The following is an 18,327-nucleotide window of genomic DNA, read 5'->3' as shown; positions in this document are numbered from 1 at the left end:
CTGTATACTGAGCTGTGTATCTAATCCTATCCCGTGTGATACTGTATACTGAGCTGTGTATCTAATCCTATCCCGTGTGATACTGTATACTGAGCTGTGTATCTAATCCTATCCTGTGTGATACTGTATACTGAGCCGTGTATCTAATCCTATCCTGTGTGATACTGTATACTGAGCTGTGTATCTAATCCTATCCTGTGTGATACTGTATACTGAGCTGTATCTAATCCTATCCTGTGTGATACTGTATACTGAGCTGTATCTAATCCTATCCTGTGTGATACTGTATACTGAGCTGTGTATCTAATCCTATCCTGTGTGATACTGTATACTGAGCTGTGTATCTAAACCTATCCTGTGTGATACTGTATACTGAGCTGTGTATCTAATCCTATCCTGTGTGATACTGTATACTGAGCTGTGTATCTAATCCTATCCTGTGTGATACTGTATACTGAGCTGTTTCTAATCCTATCCTGTGTGATACTGTATACTGAGCTGTATCTAATCCTATCCTGTGTGATATTGTATACTGAGCTGTGTATCTAATCCTATCCTGTGTGATACTGTATACTGAGCTGTGTATCTAATCCTATCCTGTGTGATACTGTATACTGAGTTGTATCTAATCCTATCTTGTGTGATACTGTATACTGAGCTGTGTATCTAATCCTATCCTGTGTGATACTGTATACTGAGCTGTGTATCTAATCCTATCCTGTGTGATACTGTATACTGAGCCGTGTATCTAATCCTATCCTGTGTGATACTGTATACTGAGCCGTGTATCTAGTCCTATCCTGTGTGATACTGTATACTGAGCTGTGTATCTAATCCCATCCTGTGTGATACTGTATACTGAGCTGTGTATCTAATCCTATTCTGTGTGATACTGTATACTGAGCTTTGTATCTAATCTTATCCTGTGTGATACTGTATACTGAGCTGTATCTAATCCTATCCTGTGTGATACTGTATACTGAGCTGTGTATCTAATCCTATCCTGTGTGATACTGTATACTGAGCTGTGTATCTAAACCTATCCTGTGTGATACTGTATACTGAGCGGTGTATCTAATCCTATCCTGTGTGATACTGTATACTGAGCTGTGTATCTAATCCTATCCTGTGTGATACTGTATACTGAGCTGTATCTAATCCTATCCTGTGTGATACTGTACACTGAGCTGTATCTAATCCTATCCTGTGTGATACTGTATACTGATCTGTGTATCTAATCCTATCCTGTGTGATACTGTATACTGAGCTGTGTATCTAATCCTATCCTGTGTGATACTGTATACTGAGCTGTGTATCTAATCCTATCCTGTGTGATACTGTATACTGAGCTGTGTATCTAATCCTATCCTGTGTGATACTGTACACTGAGCTGTGTATCTAATCCTATCCTGTGTGATACTGTACACTGAGCTGTATCTAATCCTATCCTGTGTGATACTGTATACTGATCTGTGTATCTAATCCTATCCTGTGTGATACTGTATACTGAGCCGTGTATCTAATCCTATCCTGTGTGATACTGTATACTGAGCCGTGTATCTAATCCTATCCTGTGTGATACTGTATACTGAGCTGTGTATCTAATCCTATCCTGTGTGATACTGTACACTGAGCTGTGTATCTAATCCTACCCTGTGTGATATTGTATACTGAGATGTGTATCTAATCCTATCCTGTGTGACACTGTATACTGAGCTGTGTATCTAATCCTATCCTGTGTGATACTGTATACTGAGCTGTGTATCTAATCCTATCCTGTGTGATACTGTATACTGAGCTGTGTATCTAATCCTATCCTTTATGATACTGTATACTGAGCTGTGTATCTAATCCTATCCTGTGTGATACTGTATACTGAGCTGTGTATCTAATCCTATCCTGTGTGATACTGTATACTGAGCTGTGTATCTAATCCTATCCTGTGTGATACTGTATACTGAGCTGTATCTAATCCTATCCTGTGTGATACTGTATACTGAGCTGTATCTAATCCTATCCTGTGTGATATTGTATACTGAGCTGTGTATCTAATCCTATCCTGTGTGATACTGTATACTGAGCTGTGTATCTAATCCTATCCTGTGTGATACTGTATACTGAGTTGTATCTAATCCTATCTTGTGTGATACTGTATACTGAGCTGTGTATCTAATCCTATCCTGTGTGATACTGTATACTGAGCTGTATCTAATCCTATCCTGTGTGATACTGTATACTGAGCTGTGTATCTAATCCTATCCTGTGTGATACTGTATACTGAGCTGTGTATCTAATCCTATCCTGTGTGATACTGTATACTGAGCTGTGTATCTAATCCTATCCTGTGTGATACTGTATACTGAGCTGTGTATCTAATCTTATCCTGTGTGATACTGTATACTTAGCTGTGTATCTAATCCTATCCTGTGTGATACTGTATACTGAGCTATGTATCTAAACCTATCCTGTGTGATACTGTATACTGAGCGGTGTATCTAATCCTATCCTGTGTGATACTGTATACTGAGCTGTGTATCTAATCCTATCCTGTGTGATACTGTATACTGAGCTGTATCTAATCCTATCCTGTGTGATACTGTACACTGAGCTGTATCTAATCCTATCCTGTGTGATACTGTATACTGAGCTGTGTATCTAATCCTATCCTGTGTGATACTGTATACTGAGCTGTGTATCTAATCCTACCCTGTGTGATACTGTATACTGAGCCGTGTATCTAATCCTATCCTGTGTGATACTGTATACTGAGCTGTGTATCTAATCCTATCCTGTGTGATACTGTATACTGAGCTGTGTATCTAATCCTATCCTGTGTGATACTGTACACTGAGCTGTGTATCTAATCCTATCCTGTGTGATACTGTACACTGAGCTGTATCTAATCCTATCCTGTGTGATACTGTATACTGATCTGTGTATCTAATCCTATCCTGTGTGATACTGTATACTGAGCTGTGTATCTAATCCTATCCTGTGTGATACTGTATACTGAGCCGTGTATCTAATCCTATCCTGTGTGATACTGTATACTGAGCTGTGTATCTAATCCTATCCTGTGTGATACTGTATACTGAGCCGTGTATCTAATCCTATCCTGTGTGATACTGTATACTGATCTGTATCTAATCCTATCCTGTGTGATACTGTACACTGAGCTGTGTATCTAATCCTATCCTGTGTGATACTGTATACTGAGCTGTGTATCTAAACCTATCCTGTGTGATACTGTATACTGAGCGGTGTATCTAATCCTATCCTGTATGATACTGTATACTGAGCTGTGTATCTAATCCTATCCTGTGTGATACTGTATACTGAGCTGTGTATCTAATCCTATCCTGTGTGATACTGTACACTGAGCTGTGTATCTAATCCTATCCTGTGTGATATTGTATACTGAGATGTGTATCTAATCCTATCCTGTGTGATACTGTATACTGAGCCGTGTATCTAATCCTATCCTGTGTGATACTGTATACTGAGCCGTGTATCTAATCCTATCCTGTGTGATACTGTATACTGAGCTGTATCTAATCCTATCCTGTGTGATACTGTATACTGAGCTGTGTATCTAATCCTATCCTGTGTGATACTGTATACTGAGCTGTGTATCTAATCCTATCCTGTGTGATACTGTATACTGAGCTGTATCTAATCCTATCCTGTGTGATACTGTATACTGAGCTGTGTATCTACTCCTATCCTGTGTGATACTGTATACTGAGCTGTGTATCTAATCCTATCCTGTGTGATACTGTATACTGAGCTGTGTATCTAATCCTATCCTGTGTGATACTGTATACTGAGCTGTGTATCTAATCCTATCCTGTGTGATACTGTATACTGAGCTGTGTATCTAATCCCATCCTGTGTGATACTGTATACTGAGCTGTGTATCTAATCCTATCCTGTGTGATACTGTATACTGAGCTGTATCTAATCCTATCCTGTGTGATACTGTATACTGAGCTGTATCTAATCCTATCCTGTGTGATATTGTATACTGAGCTGTGTATCTAATCCTATCCTGTGTGATACTGTATACTGAGCTGTGTATCTAATCCTATCCTGTGTGATACTGTATACTGAGCTGTATCTAATCCTATCCTGTGTGATACTGTATACTGAGCTGTGTATCTACTCCTATCCTGTGTGATACTGTATACTGAGCTGTGTATCTAATCCTATCCTGTGTGATACTGTATACTGAGCTGTGTATCTAATCCTATCCTGTGTGATACTGTATACTGAGCTGTGTATCTAATCCTATCCTGTGTGATACTGTATACTGAGCTGTGTATCTAATCCTATCCCGTGTGATACTGTATACTGTGCTGTGTATCTAATCCTATCCTGTGTGATACTGTATACTGAGCTGTGTATCTAATCCTATCCCGTGTGATACTGTATACTGTGCTGTGTATCTAATCCTATCCTGTGTGATACTGTATGCTGAGCCGTGTATCTAGTCCTATTCTGTGTGATACTGTACACTGAGCTGTATCTAATCCTATCCTGTGTGATACTGTATACTGATCTGTGTATCTAATCCTATCCTGTGTGATACTGTATACTGATCTGTGTATCTAATCCTATCCTGTGTGATACTGTATACTGAGCTGTATCTAATCCTATCCTGTGTGATACTGTATACTGAGCTGTATCTAATCCTATCCTGTGTGATACTGTATACTGAGCTGTGTATCTAATCCTATCCTGTGTGATACTGTATACTGAGCTGTGTATCTAATCCTATCCTGTGTGATACTGTATACTGAGCTGTGTATCTAATCCTATCCTGTGTGATACTGTATACTGAGCTGTGTATCTAATCCTGTCTGTGTGATACTGTATACTGAGCTGTGTATCTAATCCTATCCTGTGTGATACTGTACACTGATCTGTGTATCTAATCCTATCCTGTGTGATACTGTATACTGAGCTGTGTATCTAATCCTATCCTGTGTGATACTGTATACTGAGCTGTGTATCTAATCCTATCCTGTGTGATACTGTATACTGAGCTGTGTATCTAATCCTATCCTGTGTGATACTGTATACTGAGCTGTGTATCTAATCCTATCCTGTGTGATACTGTATACTGAGCTGTGTATCTAATCCTATCCTGTGTGATACTGTATACTGAGCTGTGTATCTAATCCTCTCCTGTGTGATACTGTATACTGAGCTGTGTATCTAATCCTATCCTGTGTGATACTGTATACTGAGCTGTGTATCTAATCCTATCCTGTGTGATACTGTATACTGAGCTGTGTATCTAATCCTATCCTGTGTGATACTGTATACTGAGCTGTATCTAATCCTATCCTGTGTGATACTGTATACTGAGCTGTGTATCTAATCCTATCCTGTATGATACTGTATACTGAGCTGTGTATCTAATCCTATCCTGTGTGATACTGTATACTGAGCTGTGTATCTAATCCTATCCTGTGTGATACTGTATACTGAGCTGTGTATCTAATCCTATCCTGTATGATACTGTATACTGAGCTGTGTATCTAATCCTATCCTGTGTGATACTGTATACTGAGCTGTGTATCTAATCCTCTCCTGTGTGATACTGTATACTGAGCTGTGTATCTAATCCTATCCTGTGTGATACTGTATACTGAGCTGTGTATCTAATCCTATCCTGTATGATACTGTATACTGAGCTGTGTATCTAATCCTGTCTGTTTGATACTATATACTGAGCTGTATCTAATCCTATCCTGTGTGATACTGTATACTGAGCTGTGTATCTAATCCTCTCCTGTGTGATACTGTATACTGAGCTGTGTATCTAATCCTATCCTGTGTGATACTGTATACTGAGCTGTGTATCTAATCCTATCCTGTATGATACTGTATACTGAGCTGTGTATCTAATCCTGTCTGTTTGATACTATATACTGAGCTGTATCTAATCCTATCCTGTGTGATACTGTATACTGAGTTGTGTATCTAATCCTATCCTGTGTGATACTGTATACTGAGCCGTGTATCTAATCCTATCCTGTGTGATACTGTATACTGAGCTGTGTATCTAATCTTATTCTGTGTGATACTGTATACTGAGCTGTGTATCTAATCCTATCCTGTGTGATACTGTATACTGAGCTGTGTATCTAATCCTATCCTGTGTGATACTGTATACTGAGATGTGTATCTAATCCTATCCTGTGTGATACTGTATACTGAGCCGTGTATCTAATCCTACCCTGTGTGATACTGTATACTGAGCCGTGTATCTAATCCTATCCTGTGTGATACTGTATACTGAGCCGTGTATCTAATCCTACCCTGTGTGATACTGTATACTGAGCCGTGTATCTAATCCTATCCTGTGTGATACTGTATATTGAGCTGTGTATCTAATCCTATCCTGTGTGATACTGTATACTGAGCTGTGTATCTAATCCTATCCTGTGTGATACTGTATACTGAGCTGTGTATCTAATCCTACCCTGTGTGATACTGTATACTGAGCCGTGTATCTAATCCTATCCTGTGTGATACTGTATACTGAGCTGTGTATCTAATCCTACCCTGTGTGATACTGTATACTGAGCCGTGTATCTAATCCTCTCCTGTGTGATACTGTATACTGAGCTGTGTATCTAATCCTATCCTGTGTGATACTGTATACTGAGCTGTGTATCTAATCCTATCCTGTGTGATACTGTATACTGAGCTGTATCTAATCCTATCCTGTGTGATACTGTATACTGAGCTGTGTATCTAATCCTATCCTGTGTGATACTGTATACTGAGCTGTATCTAATCCTATCCTGTGTGATACTGTATACTGAGCTGTGTATCTAATCCTATCCTGTGTGATACTGTATACTGAGCTGTGTATCTAATCCTATCCTGTGTGATACTGTATACTGAGCTGTGTATCTAATCCTATCCTGTGTGATACTGTATACTGAGCTGTGTATCTAATCCTATCCTGTGTGATACTGTATACTGATCTGTGTATCTAATCCTATCCTGTGTGATACTGTATACTGAGCTGTGTATCTAATCCTATCCTGTGTGATACTGTATACTGAGCTGTGTATCTAATCCTATCCTGTGTGATACTGTATACTGAGCTGTGTATCTAATCCTATCCTGTGTGATACTGTATACTGAGCTGTGTATCTAATCCTATCCTGTGTGATACTGTATACTGAGCTGTGTATCTAATCCTATCCTGTGTGATACTGTATACTGAGCTGTGTATCTAATCCTCTCAGTCTGCTGAGCTCTGTATGTATGTCCGTTGTGTACTAAGCCATGTATCTAATCTTGTGTGATTGTGGCTGATGTGCTGCTGTATCTAAGCATTATATTTTTGAAGATGGTACCACGCCAGCCTCACCCGTCTGCAGGCGGAGCACATGTTAATGAGAGTGCCCAGAGATGGCGCCTTCCTGGTGCGGAAACGGAGTGATCCAAATTCATACGCCATTTCCTTCAGGTGAGATTTATTGCCCAGAAGGGGGAGGAGTTAAGGACATGATGATGTTCTCTCGGGCACCACCAGGGGCAGCACTAACTGCAGACATAGTGCAGTTAAAAAAATCCCAATGCAGTGACGTCCCCTAGTGGTGGCTGTAGGTAACTTCCACCATGCCAATCAGGGGAGGGTCAGGAGGCCAGGGGCTGTATATCGCCTCTTCCTCCCGTAGGCCCTCTATACCGCCTCCTTCCCCTAGGTCTGTATACTGCCTTCCTCCCGGGGCCTATATACCACCTCCTATTCCCATGCCTGTATACTGCCTCCTCCCCGGGTCCCGTATACCGCCTCCTCCCCCCAGGCCTGTATACTGCCTCCTCCCAGGCCTGTATACTGCCTCCTAACACCTCCTCCCCGGGTCCTGTATACCGCCTATTCCCTCCCCCCCTTCCCTGGGGGCCTGTATACCGCCTCCTCCGCCCAGGCCTGTATACCGCTTCCTAACACCTCCTCCCCGGGTCCTGTATACCACCTTCCCCTGGGGCCTGTATACCCGCCTCCTCCCACCTCCTCCCCGGGTCCCGTATACCGCCTCCTCCTCCCCGAGTCCCGTATACCGCCTCCTCCTCCTCCCCGGGTCCCGTATACCGCCTCCTCCTCCTCCCCGGGGCCTGTATACCACCCCCCCATTCCCCACCACTGTACACCACTCCCCCTCCCCCAGGCTACCCCGCTTCTCCATACTAGTCTCTTATTTTCTATCCCCCCCTCCCCCAAGGGCTGAGGGTAAGATCAAGCACTGCCGCATCCAGCAGGAGGGGCGCCTCTTCATGTTGGGGAGCTCGGCAGAATTCGAGAGCTTAGTGGACCTGGTCAGTTACTACGAGAAGCACCCGCTGTACCGCAAGATGAAGCTGCGCTACCCCATCAATGAGGAGGCTCTGGAGAAGATGGGGACAGCGGTGAGTGTCCTGATGACTGCTGCCCCCTGTCTGCAGGTGTAGGGACTGCCCAGCGTATTGTGACTCCTCCTGGTCACTGCTCAGGACAGCACATTGTGCCAGGAGGCCGAGCAGTATTTCCTTACAGGAGGGCGGGTGTCCCGGGGTGTCCTGAGCAATAAGCCAGAATCTGGGGAGCCTTAGCGAGTGACCCGTTTCCCTGCAGCGCCTCCGCAGGAGAGATGAGGTATTACACAGATGTCATTTATATCACTGGAGATTAAAAAAAATACAAAAAAACTTTAAGAAACAGAAAATAAATCCTTAAAAAACTGTTATTCTGGGTATTGGGGAAGTTCCCCCTCCCGTGTAACCCCCTCTGCCTGACATTATTCCCATCTCTTTCAGGACTTGGACTATGGGGCACTGTACGAGGTTCGGACCCCCCATCTGTATGTGGAGGCCAATAAGATGCCGACATCCAGGGTAAGATATAAGGACCCCTCTGTGGGGGACGTAGTGACCCCTGACAACATGGCTGACCTGTCTCTGTCCCCCCAGTGCATGGTGAAGGCGCTGTACGACTACAAGGCCCAGCGCGAGGACGAGCTCTCCTTCTGTAAACAGTCCATTATACACAACGTGGACAAGCAGGAAGGCGGCTGGTGAGTTCAGGAACGTGCGCGGGACCCGCCATATGTAGCTGTGACCGGCAGTCCTATGTAACACCACGTACACTAGGTGGCTCTGGCTGGGCGGGAGATTGTTGTTCTGACCCTGCGGTTCTCACCTCTGACCTGCAGGTGGCGCGGTGACTACGGGGGGAAGAAGCAGCTTTGGTTCCCGGCAAACTACGTGGAGGAAATCAATGCGACGGTGACAGAGCAGGAGGACACGGTGAGACATGGACTAGTCCTGGGGTCTGGTTGGGCTCCTGGGGGCTCCTGGGGGCCCCATCACTAACCTCTTTCCTTTTTTTCCAGTCTTTGTTCTTTGGTCAGTCTGCAGAGAACAGCCCCCTGGGGAACTTCCTGAAGGGTTTTATAGACGTCCCCTCCTGCCACATCGGTGAGTGCCGGCGGTGGCAGACAGGCTCTACTCTCAATGTTCTGGGGATAATATCAGGAGCGAGCCCCTTTACAGGCGTGTGGAGACTTACAAAGCCATTTTCGTTCCACTTGGGGCCAAACCAGTTTTCCCTACACTGTGCTGATGAGATCCAAGCAGATGGAAACAGCGCTGTCCACAGCTGGGATTCTGTTAGATTTACTGGTTTGGCGTGTTGAAAAAGTCATACATGATGTTTAAGGGGGCTGCCCCTAGAGGGCAGCAGGCAGAGGCATATAAAGCCATATCTGTATATGTCATATAACACTGTATCATAGACATATACAATATAGCGGTATATCGAGCCATATCTGTATATGTCATATAACACTGTATCATAGACATATACAATATAGCCGTATATCGAGTCATATCTGTATATGTCATATAACACTGTATCATATACATATACAATATAGCCGTATATCGAGCCATATCTGTATATGTCATATAACACTGTATCATATACATATACAATATAGCCGTATATCGAGCCATATCTGTATATGTCATATAACACTGTATCATAGACATATACAATATAGCCGTATATCGAGCCATATCTGTATATGTCATATAACACTGTATCATATACATATACAATATAGCCGTATATCGAGCCATATCTGTATATGTCATATAACACTGTATCATAGACATATACAATATAGCCGTATATCGAGCCATATCTGTATATGTCATATAACACTGTATCATATACATATACAATATAGCGGTATATCGAGCCATATCTGTATATGTCATATAACACTGTATCATATACATATACATTATAGCCGTATATCGAGCCATATCTGTATATGTCATATAACACTGTATCATATACATATACAATATAGCCGTATATCGAGCCATATCTTCATATGTCATATAACACTGTATCATAGACATATACAATATAGCGGTATATCGAGCCATATCTGTATATGTCATATAACACTGTATCATATACTTATACAATATAGCCGTATATCGAGCCATATCTGTATATGTCATATAACACTGTATCATATACATATACAATATAGCCGTATATCGAGCCATATCTGTATATGTCATATAACACTGTATCATATACATATACAATATAGCCGTATATCGAGCCATATCTGTATATGTCATATAACACTGTATCATATACATATACAATATAGCCGTATATCGAGCCATATCTGTATATGTCATATAACACTGTATCATAGACATATACAATATAGCCGTATATCGAGCCATATCTGTGTATGTCATATAACACTGTATCATATACATATACAATATAGCGGTATATCGAGCCATATCTGTATATGTCATATAACACTGTATCATAGACATATACAATATAGCGGTATATCGAGCCATATCTGTGTATGTCATATAACACTGTATCATATACATATACAATATAGCCGTATATCGAGCCATATCTGTGTATGTCATATAACACTGTATCATAGACATATACAATATAGCCGTATATCGAGCCATATCTGTGTATGTCATATAACACTGTATCATAGACATATACAATATAGCCGTATATCGAGCCATATCTGTGTATGTCATATAACACTGTATCATAGACATATACAATATAGCCGTATATCGAGCCATATCTGTGTATGTCATATAACACTGTATCATAGACATATACAATATAGCCGTATATCGAGCCATATCTGTATATGTCATATAACACTGTATCATATACATATACAATATAGCCGTATATCGAGCCATATCTGTGTATGTCATATAACACTGTATCATATACATATACAATATAGCCGTATATCGAGCCATATCTGTGTATGTCATATAACACTGTATCATAGACATATACAATATAGCCGTATATCGAGCCATATCTGTATATGTCATATAACACTGTATCATATACATATACAATATAGCGGTATATCGAGCCATATCTGTATATGTCATATAACACTGTATCATATACATATACAATATAGCCGTATATCGAGCCATATCTGTATATGTCATATAACACTGTATCATATACATATACAATATAGCCGTATATCGAGCCATATCTGTATATGTCATATAACACTGTATCATATACATATACAATATAGCCGTATATCGAGCCATATCTGTATATGTCATATAACAATGTATCATATACATATACAATATAGCGGTATATCGAGCCATATCTGTATATGTCATATAACACTGTATCATATACATATACAATATAGCCGTATATCGAGCCATATCTGTATAGGTCATATAACACTGTATCATAGACATATACAATATAGCCGTATATCGAGCCATATCTGTATAGGTCATATAACACTGTATCATAGACATATACAATATAGCCGTATATCGAGCCATATCTGTATAGGTCATATAACACTGTATCATAGACATATACAATATAGCCGTATATCGAGCCATATCTGTATATGTTATACTAGTCTCTGCCTGACAACCTATGTCGCTACCACCACAGCTTCTGCAGGGGTTGTCACTCCTGACAGGCAGAGCTGATGACTGACGTGCCAAATGTGTAAGACTCTAGGAAGGTTGGGTATAACTCTTCTGGCGGGTGACCATCTTATCTCCCCCCTTCACAGTCCTATCCAAGGAAGGCCGCAGCCCCCGCCCCTATATGTTCACCATCCACTCCCAGCAGATGTCGCACCCGTCTCAGGCGCTGGATGTGGCGGCTGATTCTCAGGAGGAGCTGAACGATTGGATTGCAAAAATCCGTGAGGCCACTCAGAACGCAGACGCCCGGGTGAGGTCACTGATAAATCTGTAACACATCTCCTGTACACAAGGGGGCACTGCTTACAACAGCACAACATAGGAGGTGGCAGGAGCTCCTCTCATTGCTGCACAATGGTCAGATATGGAACTTTCACCACCTTCACAAACCTCAGCCTGATTCTGGTGCATTGGAAGCTTTTCTTTTGTCCCCCCACCATTCCTGAGCAATGAGTAATGGTAGTTTTGGTGTGGGATTTGTGAACCAGACTTCCTAATGTAACGTGTGTTACCCAGAGCTCTGACACTGTCTCTGATTGGAGCTCTGAGCCCCACCTCTCTGCCCGATCCTGTCTGACATCACCCACTTGACAATAGGGAGTCGAGTTCACTTTTCAGGCACCAAAACTACCAGCACTGATAGCTCAGGAGCGGTGGGGTCAAGACAGAAAATTCCAACTGTGTCAGGATTGCTGGAGGTGGAGAAAGATCCTCTGTATATCAAAGCCAGAACTGCACATGTGAATGTAGCCTTAATCAGAGCCGTGGATGCCAGCATTGTAATATAACGTGGTAGGGAGCGGGTCACCTGCAGCCGGCAGCCCCCCTATCCCAAACCTCTCGATGTATACAGTGGTGGTGGTAGAGCAGCGGGAGGAGAAGGTCGGCACACAGACAGCTCTGACCTCACACCGTATAGATTTGTACCCCCATATCTGCAGCATGTCCGGCTCCACTACATGTGATCCCATCTGCAGCTCCAGGTCACGTCGGGCGTCTCATGTAATATCTTGTTCTTACAGATGCAGGAGGGGAAGATTATGGAGCGGAGGAAGAAGATTGCGCTGGAGCTGTCGGAGCTGGTCGTCTACTGCCGCCCCGTGCCCTTTGATGAAGAAAGTAAGAGCTCAGGCTGCAGTACCAGACACAACCACTGGGGGCACAACTGCCTGCGCCAAGTCACACCAGATAGTAAATGTACAGAATTTGGGTAATGAAACATTGAGTAGTCAGCAGAGCGCCCCCTTCAGTAGTGTCCTGTGGTAATGTGGTGGGTGTCAGGCAGAGTCACCCTGTTTCCAGCAGATGTGTGACCCGCGGGCAGCCACTTGTGTAGTACCGGCATCCTGCCAACCCCCCCTGTTATATTATACCACCTGAGCGGGCACATTCCTAAGTGTAGTGTCATGTAGATGTATATAATGTATACTAGTATATGGTACACTATAGCAGCGGGACAGTATACAGGGGAGTGTAGTGTCCATAATATCACTCTACACTGCCTAATATTATAGCATCATCCAGAGCACATATTATACCGCCATCCATCACATTATACCACTATACACTACCTGTATAACATCGCCATGCACTGCCCATATTATACCGCCATCCATCACATTATACCACTATACACTACCTGTATTACATCGCCATGCACTGCCCATATTATACCGCCATCCATCACATTATACCACTATACACTACCAGTATTACATCGCCATGCACCGCCCATATTATACCGCCATCCATCACATTATACCACTATACACTACCTGTATTACATCGCCATGCACTGCCCATATTATACCGCCATCCATCACATTATACCACTATACACTACCTGTATTACATCGCCATGCACTGCCCATATTATACCGCCATCCGTCACATTATACCACTATACACTACCAGTATTACATCGCCATGCACCGCCCATATTATACCGCCATCCATCACATTATACCACTATACACTACCTGTATTACATCGGCATGCACCGCCCATATTATACCGCCATCCATCACATTATACCGCTATACACTACCTGTATTACATCACCATGCACCGCCCATATTATACCGCCATCCATCACATTATACCGCTATACACTACCTGTATTACATCGCCATGCACCGCCCATATTATACCGCCATCCATCACATTATACCACTATACAATACCTGTATTACATCGCCATGCACTGCCCATATTATACCGGCATCCGTCACATTATACCACTATACACTACCAGTATTACATCGCCATGCACCGCCCATATTATACCGCCATCCGTCACATTATACCGCTATACACTACCTGTATTACATCACCATGCACCGCCCATATTATACCGCCATCCATCACATTATACCGCTATACACTACCTGTATTACATCGCCATGCACCGCCCATATTATACCGCCATCCATCACATTATACCACTATACAATACCTGTATTACATCGCCATGCACTGCCCATATTATACCGGCATCCGTCACATTATACCACTATACACTACCAGTATTACATCGCCATGCACCGCCCATATTATACCGCCATCCGTCACATTATACCACTATACACTACCTGTATTACATCGCCATGCACTGCCCATATTATACCGCCATCCGTCACATTATACCACTATACACTACCTGTATTACATCGCCATGCACCGCCCATATTATACCGCCATCCGTCACATTATACCACTATACACTACCTGTATTACATCGCCATGCACCGCCCATATTATACCGCCATCCGTCACATTATACCACTATACACTACCTGTATTACATCGCCATGCACTGCCCATATTATACCGCCATCCGTCACATTATACCACTATACACTACCAGTATTACATCGCCATGCACTGCCCATATTATACCGCCATCCGTCACATTATACCACTATACAATACCTGTATTACATCGCCATGCACTGCCCATATTATACCGGCATCCGTCACATTATACCACTATACACTACCTGTATTACATCGCCATGCACTGCCCATATTATACCGCCATACAGTCCTGATATACGCTGTGTTGCAGAGATCGGCACGGAGAAGGCGTGTTACCGGGACATGTCCTCCTTTCCTGAGACCAAGGCAGAGAAGTACGCCAGCCGCAGTAAGGGCAAGAAGTTCCTGCAATACAACCGGCGCCAGCTCAGCCGCGTCTACCCCAAAGGGCAGCGCCTGGACTCCTCCAACTACGACCCCCTGCCCATGTGGATCTGTGGGAGTCAGCTCGTGGCCCTCAACTTTCAGACCCCAGGTAATGACCAGAACCCCGTGTGTAGGGCATGTAGAAAGCTGGGTGATGATGTAATGACTGTGTGTAACTGATCCTGACATACCGTATCATATCGTATACTCCAGTCACATCTAAAGCTGCAGTCACCTCATGTCTTATACGCCAGTCACATCCAGAGCTGGATATATATAAAGAGAACCCGGCGCTCATACTTCCCCTTCATTTTGTGCTGCGGTTCCATTGCCCCCCTCACTCCAGGCTGTATAGGATATTTGCCCTCTCACTCCAGGCTGTATAGGATATTTGCCCCCCTCACTCCAGGCTGTATAGGATATTTGCCCTCTCACTCCAGGCTGTATAGGATATTTGCCCCCCTCACTCCAGGCTGTATAGGATATTTGCCCTCTCACTCCAGGCTGTATAGGATATTTGCCCCCCTCACTCCAGGCTGTATAGGATATTTGCCCTCTCACTCCAGGCTGTATAGGATATTTGCCCCCCTCACTCCAGGCTGTATAGGATATTTGCCCCCTCACTCCAGGCTGTATAGGATATTTGCCCCCCTCGCTCCAGGCTGTATAGGATATTTGCCCCCCTCGCTCCAGGCTGTATAGGATATTTGCCCCCTCACTCCAGGCTGTATAGGATATTTGCCCCCCTCACTCCAGGCTGTATAGGATATTTGCCCCCTCACTCCAGGCTGTATAGGATATTTGCCCCCTCACTCCAGGCTGTATAGGATATTTGCCCCCTCACTCCAGGCTGTATAGGATATTTGCCCCCTCACTCCAGGCTGTATAGGATATTTGCCCCCTCACTCCAGGCTGTATAGGATATTTGCCCCCTCTCTACAGGCTGTATAGGATATTTGCCCCCCTCACTCCAGGCTGTATAGAATATTTGCCCCCCTCACTCCAGGCTGTATAGGATATTTGCCCCCTCACTCCAGGCTGTATAGGATATTTGCCCTCTCACTCCAGGCTGTATAGGATATTTGCCCCCCTCACTCCAGGCTGTATAGGATATTTGCCCTCTCACTCCAGGCTGTATAGGATATTTGCCCCCCTCACTCCAGGCTGTATAGGATATTTGCCCCCTCACTCCAGGCTGTATAGGATATTTGCCCCCCTCGCTCCAGGCTGTATAGGATATTTGCCCCCTCACTCCAGGCTGTATAGGATATTTGCCCCCCTCACTCCAGGCTGTATAGGATATTTGCCCCCTCACTCCAGGCTGTATAGGATATTTGCCCCCTCACTCCAGGCTGTATAGGATATTTGCCCCCTCACTCCAGGCTGTATAGGATATTTGCCCCCTCACTCCAGGCTGTATAGGATATTTGCCCCCTCACTCCAGGCTGTATAGGATATTTGCCCCCTCACTCCAGGCTGTATAGGATATTTGCCCCCTCACTCCAGGCTGTATAGGATATTTGCCCCCTCACTCCAGGCTGTATAGGATATTTGCCCCCTCACTCCAGGCTGTATAGGATATTTGCCCCCTCACTCCAGGCTGTATAGGATATTTGCCCCCTCACTCCAGGCTGTATAGGATATTTGCCCCCTCACTCCAGGCTGTATAGGATATTTGCCCCCTCACTCCAGGCTGTATAGGATATTTGCCCCCTCACTCCAGGCTGTATAGGATATTTGCCCCCTCACTCCAGGCTGTATAGGATATTTGCCCCCTCACTCCAGGCTGTATAGGATATTTGCCCCCTCACTCCAGGCTGTATAGGATATTTGCCCCCTCACTCCAGGCTGTATAGGATATTTGCCCCCCTCGCTCCAGGCTGTATAGGATATTTGCCCCCCCTTGCTCCAGGCTGTATAGGATATTTGCCCCCTCACTCCAGGCTGTATAGGATATTTGCCCCCCCTCGCTCCAGGCTGTATAGGATATTTGCCCCCCTCGCTCCAGGCTGTATAGGATATTTGCCCCCTCACTCCAGGCTGTATAGGATATTTGCCCCCTCTCTCCAGGCTGTATAGGATATTTGCCCCCTCACTCCAGGCTGTATAGGATATTTGCCCCCCTCACTCCAGGCTGTATAGGATATTTGCCCCCTCACTCCAGGCTGTATAGGATATTTGCCCCCCTCACTCCAGGCTGTATAGAATATTTGCCCCCCTCACTCCAGGCTGTATAGGATATTTGCCCCCTCACTCCAGGCTGTATAGGATATTTGCCCCCTCACTCCAGGCTGTATAGGATATTTGCCCCCCTCACTCCAGGCTGTATAGGATATTTGCCCCCCTCACTCCAGGCTGTATAGGATATTTGCCCCCCTCGCTCCCGGCTGTATAGGATATTTGCCCCCTCACTCCAGGCTGTATAGGATATTTGCCCCCCTCACTCCAGGCTGTATAGGATATTTGCCCCCCTCACTCCAGGCTGTATAGGATATTTGCCCCCCTCGCTCCCGGCTGTATAGGATATTTGCCCCCTCACTCCAGGCTGTATAGGATATTTGCCCCCCTCACTCCAGGCTGTATAGGATATTTGCCCCCCTCGCTCCCGGCTGTATAGGATATTTGCCCCCTCGCTCCAGGCTGTATAGGATATTTGCCCCCCTCACTCCAGGCTGTATAGGATATTTGCCCCCCTTACTCCGGGCTGTATAGGATATTTGCCCCCCTCACTCCAGGCTGTATAGGATATTTGCCCCCCTCACTCCAGGCTGTATAGGATATTTGCCCCCTCACTCCAGGCTGTATAGGATATTTGCCCCCCTCACTCCAGGCTGTATAGGATATTTGCCCCCCTTACTCCAGGCTGTATAGGATATTTGCCCCCCTCACTCCAGGCTGTATAGGATATTTGCCCCCTCACTCCAGGCTGTATAGGATATTTGCCCCCCTCGCTCCAGGCTGTATAGGATATTCGGGCCCTTCACCTCTCTCCTTGTATATACGGATACGTTGCGTCCTCTCTGGGTGTTTCTGCTTGCTTCCGTACATTAATATCTGCATCCAATGCTGTAACATATATTC

At 44.2% G+C, this 18,327-nt stretch overlaps 1 protein-coding gene across 2 annotated transcripts in view; it reads left to right on the top strand.

The window, feature by feature from the left end:
• Positions 1-18,327, top strand: part of LOC142200011 (1-phosphatidylinositol 4,5-bisphosphate phosphodiesterase gamma-1-like) — an 89,642-nt gene that overhangs the window by 66,854 nt on the left and 4,461 nt on the right. For both annotated transcript variants that reach the window (XM_075270003.1, XM_075270004.1), the window contains exons 18-26: positions 7,373-7,492; positions 8,250-8,433; positions 8,821-8,898; positions 8,974-9,077; positions 9,216-9,309; positions 9,396-9,480; positions 12,150-12,313; positions 13,086-13,182; positions 15,131-15,355. In XM_075270003.1, coding sequence (XP_075126104.1) covers positions 7,373-7,492; positions 8,250-8,433; positions 8,821-8,898; positions 8,974-9,077; positions 9,216-9,309; positions 9,396-9,480; positions 12,150-12,313; positions 13,086-13,182; positions 15,131-15,355 — 1,151 coding nt within the window. The remainder of the gene's footprint in view (positions 1-7,372; positions 7,493-8,249; positions 8,434-8,820; positions 8,899-8,973; positions 9,078-9,215; positions 9,310-9,395; positions 9,481-12,149; positions 12,314-13,085; positions 13,183-15,130; positions 15,356-18,327) is intronic.

Source organism: Leptodactylus fuscus, chromosome 4 (assembly GCF_031893055.1).
Source record: "Leptodactylus fuscus isolate aLepFus1 chromosome 4, aLepFus1.hap2, whole genome shotgun sequence".
In the NCBI taxonomy this organism is placed as follows: domain Eukaryota; kingdom Metazoa; phylum Chordata; class Amphibia; order Anura; family Leptodactylidae; genus Leptodactylus; species Leptodactylus fuscus.
This window is presented reverse-complemented; position numbering and strand designations above follow the sequence as displayed.